Genomic DNA, 2,409 nt, shown 5'->3' with positions numbered 1-2,409 from the left:
TCATGGTAGGAATTGCAATGTAGGGAATATTGTCAAGATTATAAAGCCAATAGGCTATTCAGCTTCATTGTCTGGCAACACACAGGATATCTTGGTGACCTTTATTGCTGTGAGGTTAGTCACTCAACTAACTGTCCCATATTTTGTAGCTACACCTTGATATAGAAGCTGATAATTATAGTAGTTTTCATGAGTATGTTCATGCAAGCAAGTAGAATTAGTAGAATTGTGATAGAACCAGGAGCTAGCAGAACGTTAGGACTTTATTGCTGAAAAGGGATTGCAAATCGCACTCTCTAGAAGGTTCTTAGACAGTTGGAACTACCAACTGAGAGAGAGAGTTTCTCTCCAGCTCTAACAGAATTGACAAAACAGAAAAGCATAAAACCAAAACTAACTACAATACACCTATTAATAGGTGGTCAGAAGTAGAGCTAACTAACCAACAGCCGGTTAAACCAATCTAGAATTGCTAACTATCAGCTAATAGAGTAGAGCTACTTATCTCTTCTCTTGTAAAATACCCCAAACCTGTTACTAGGCCCCACTCTATCAATTAACGTACTGAACTTTAGTCATATACTCATGCACAAAATTTGTTATTTACATTTGATGCATATTGCAGCTCACCATTATGAGCATTGAATGATGAACTCATGACTAAAAATTTGAATTATCAAAGTTCTGAAGTTTAGCTTGTTCCAATCACTTGTGACCATGGCTATTTGAAAAAGCACAAAAAAAAGGCGGTAAATTACACTCACCCCTCTAGTCCAACTTATACTAATCCTCTCTAAGCTATCTATTATTGACATGAAATACCAAGAATACCTCCACCTTTTTTGTCCCTACCAGATCACAGTATTACACATTCAGACCATCCAACACTCTTCTCTTTGCTCCATTGCCACTAGTCCACCACCATCACCGCTTGTTGTCAACCTATTTATAATTAATTAGTGATTACATATTAATTAATTCTATAGCCGCCTAGTTACGTGTGTTGTATGATTGTAATGTGAAGTACTTTTGTTTTGAACCCTCATGCTGAGATTGGGATTTCATGAGCTTCTATCTATCAAAAGTAACTGTTTATGGTCCCAAAATATCAATTCCTTCAAGGAAAATAGCCTCCCACTAGCTTAATCTTCATTTTGCAACTTGTTCCCGAACATTCTCTTCAACCACACTAGTTATGAATTTCGTGTTATGGTGGGGGAGGAATGGAGAGAAGAATGTTTGATGATGAATGGAGGGGTTTTTGTGTTTTCCTTTAATATAGTGAAAAAATGTCACTTGATCAAATTAAACCATACATTTATTGTTTGTTGTAGAAAGAAATATTGATCAAACTTTTGTTGGTAATATTTGCAATGTAATTTATTTCTGTTTCATATTGTAGATTTGTAATGGACAAATGTAGAATGAACTCGTATAAATGTAACTTGCTATTTATTTTGTATAATTGCAACTTGACATTTATATTTATTATGATTGAAACTTACTTTCATTTGGCTCATATTACGTGATTATATGAGGTCTAATTTCCACAAGTAATTTTGTTGTTAAATTTGGTATCCTTTCCACTCCTTTTATGAATACTGGAGTGAAGTCAGTTGTTTTTAATAATCATAAAGCTTGCTTCTTTGCATAATGGTCCCTTTATGAACTTCACAGGTGCGACGGAGCAGAAGTTTTGGTGGATAACAAATATCTAAAGGAACACAATCCCCTCCTGGTAATCTGCTACCCCAACCGTATCAATGTTTGATTATGTCCTTTGAAGCTTCTCAAAATGTTTATGGTCTGTGGCGCTAACACTTTTTGCTAATGATGTTTCAGCTGATCAATTACTATGAGCAGCATCTCCGGTACATTCCATGATTGAACATGTTTAAGGGACTTGTGCAGTTAGATATTCCAGTCTTTGCTGTTCAGTGGTATAGAAAGAATGTATTTATAGAGGCACTAGCTAGTTAAAGGCCGGTTACTGTATAACAACAGTTAGACCAATTGCTAACGTGCTTGTATGACAAGTGTGTTAACATGAGCATGACTAGGAAATCGTAGTTTTCTCTTTAGAAACCTGTTCCTACACCCTGTTATAACTTATAACCGCTTTGCACATATTGGGTTTTTTGCAATTTAAATTTAATTTGGTGTGTGGATGGACTGAAATTTGTGAAAGTTGATCACCCTTTTTTCCTGTTCTTAATGTGAAACTTCAACTTTCGTGGTAATCGGGTTCATTCTTAGAAATTGTTATGAAAAGGAATTAGGTCTGTCTACCCAATACTGATCATACAAATGAGAGAAGTATAGTAAGTTTTTTTTTTTGGGGTCAAGGCTGGTAGCAGAAACCCAACCCTATCCACTACACAGTACCCGACCCAGTTCCTTGTGCATCTC

General features: G+C 35.8%; 1 protein-coding gene across 1 annotated transcript in view; it reads left to right on the top strand.

The window, feature by feature from the left end:
* LOC107478026 (chromo domain-containing protein LHP1) overlaps positions 1 to 2,187 on the top strand; it is a gene marked incomplete in the record, with an annotated part of 3,530 nt that extends 1,343 nt beyond the window's left edge. Inside the window, 3 exon segments of the mRNA XM_016098132.3 lie at positions 1 to 114; positions 1,678 to 1,738; positions 1,843 to 2,187. Of these exon segments, the coding sequence (XP_015953618.1) occupies positions 1 to 114; positions 1,678 to 1,738; positions 1,843 to 1,884 (217 nt within the window).
* Positions 2,188 to 2,409: the final 222 nt, after the last annotated feature.

Source organism: Arachis duranensis, chromosome 3 (assembly GCF_000817695.3).
Source record: "Arachis duranensis cultivar V14167 chromosome 3, aradu.V14167.gnm2.J7QH, whole genome shotgun sequence".
NCBI classification, from domain to species: Eukaryota; Viridiplantae; Streptophyta; class Magnoliopsida; order Fabales; family Fabaceae; genus Arachis; species Arachis duranensis.
This window is presented reverse-complemented; position numbering and strand designations above follow the sequence as displayed.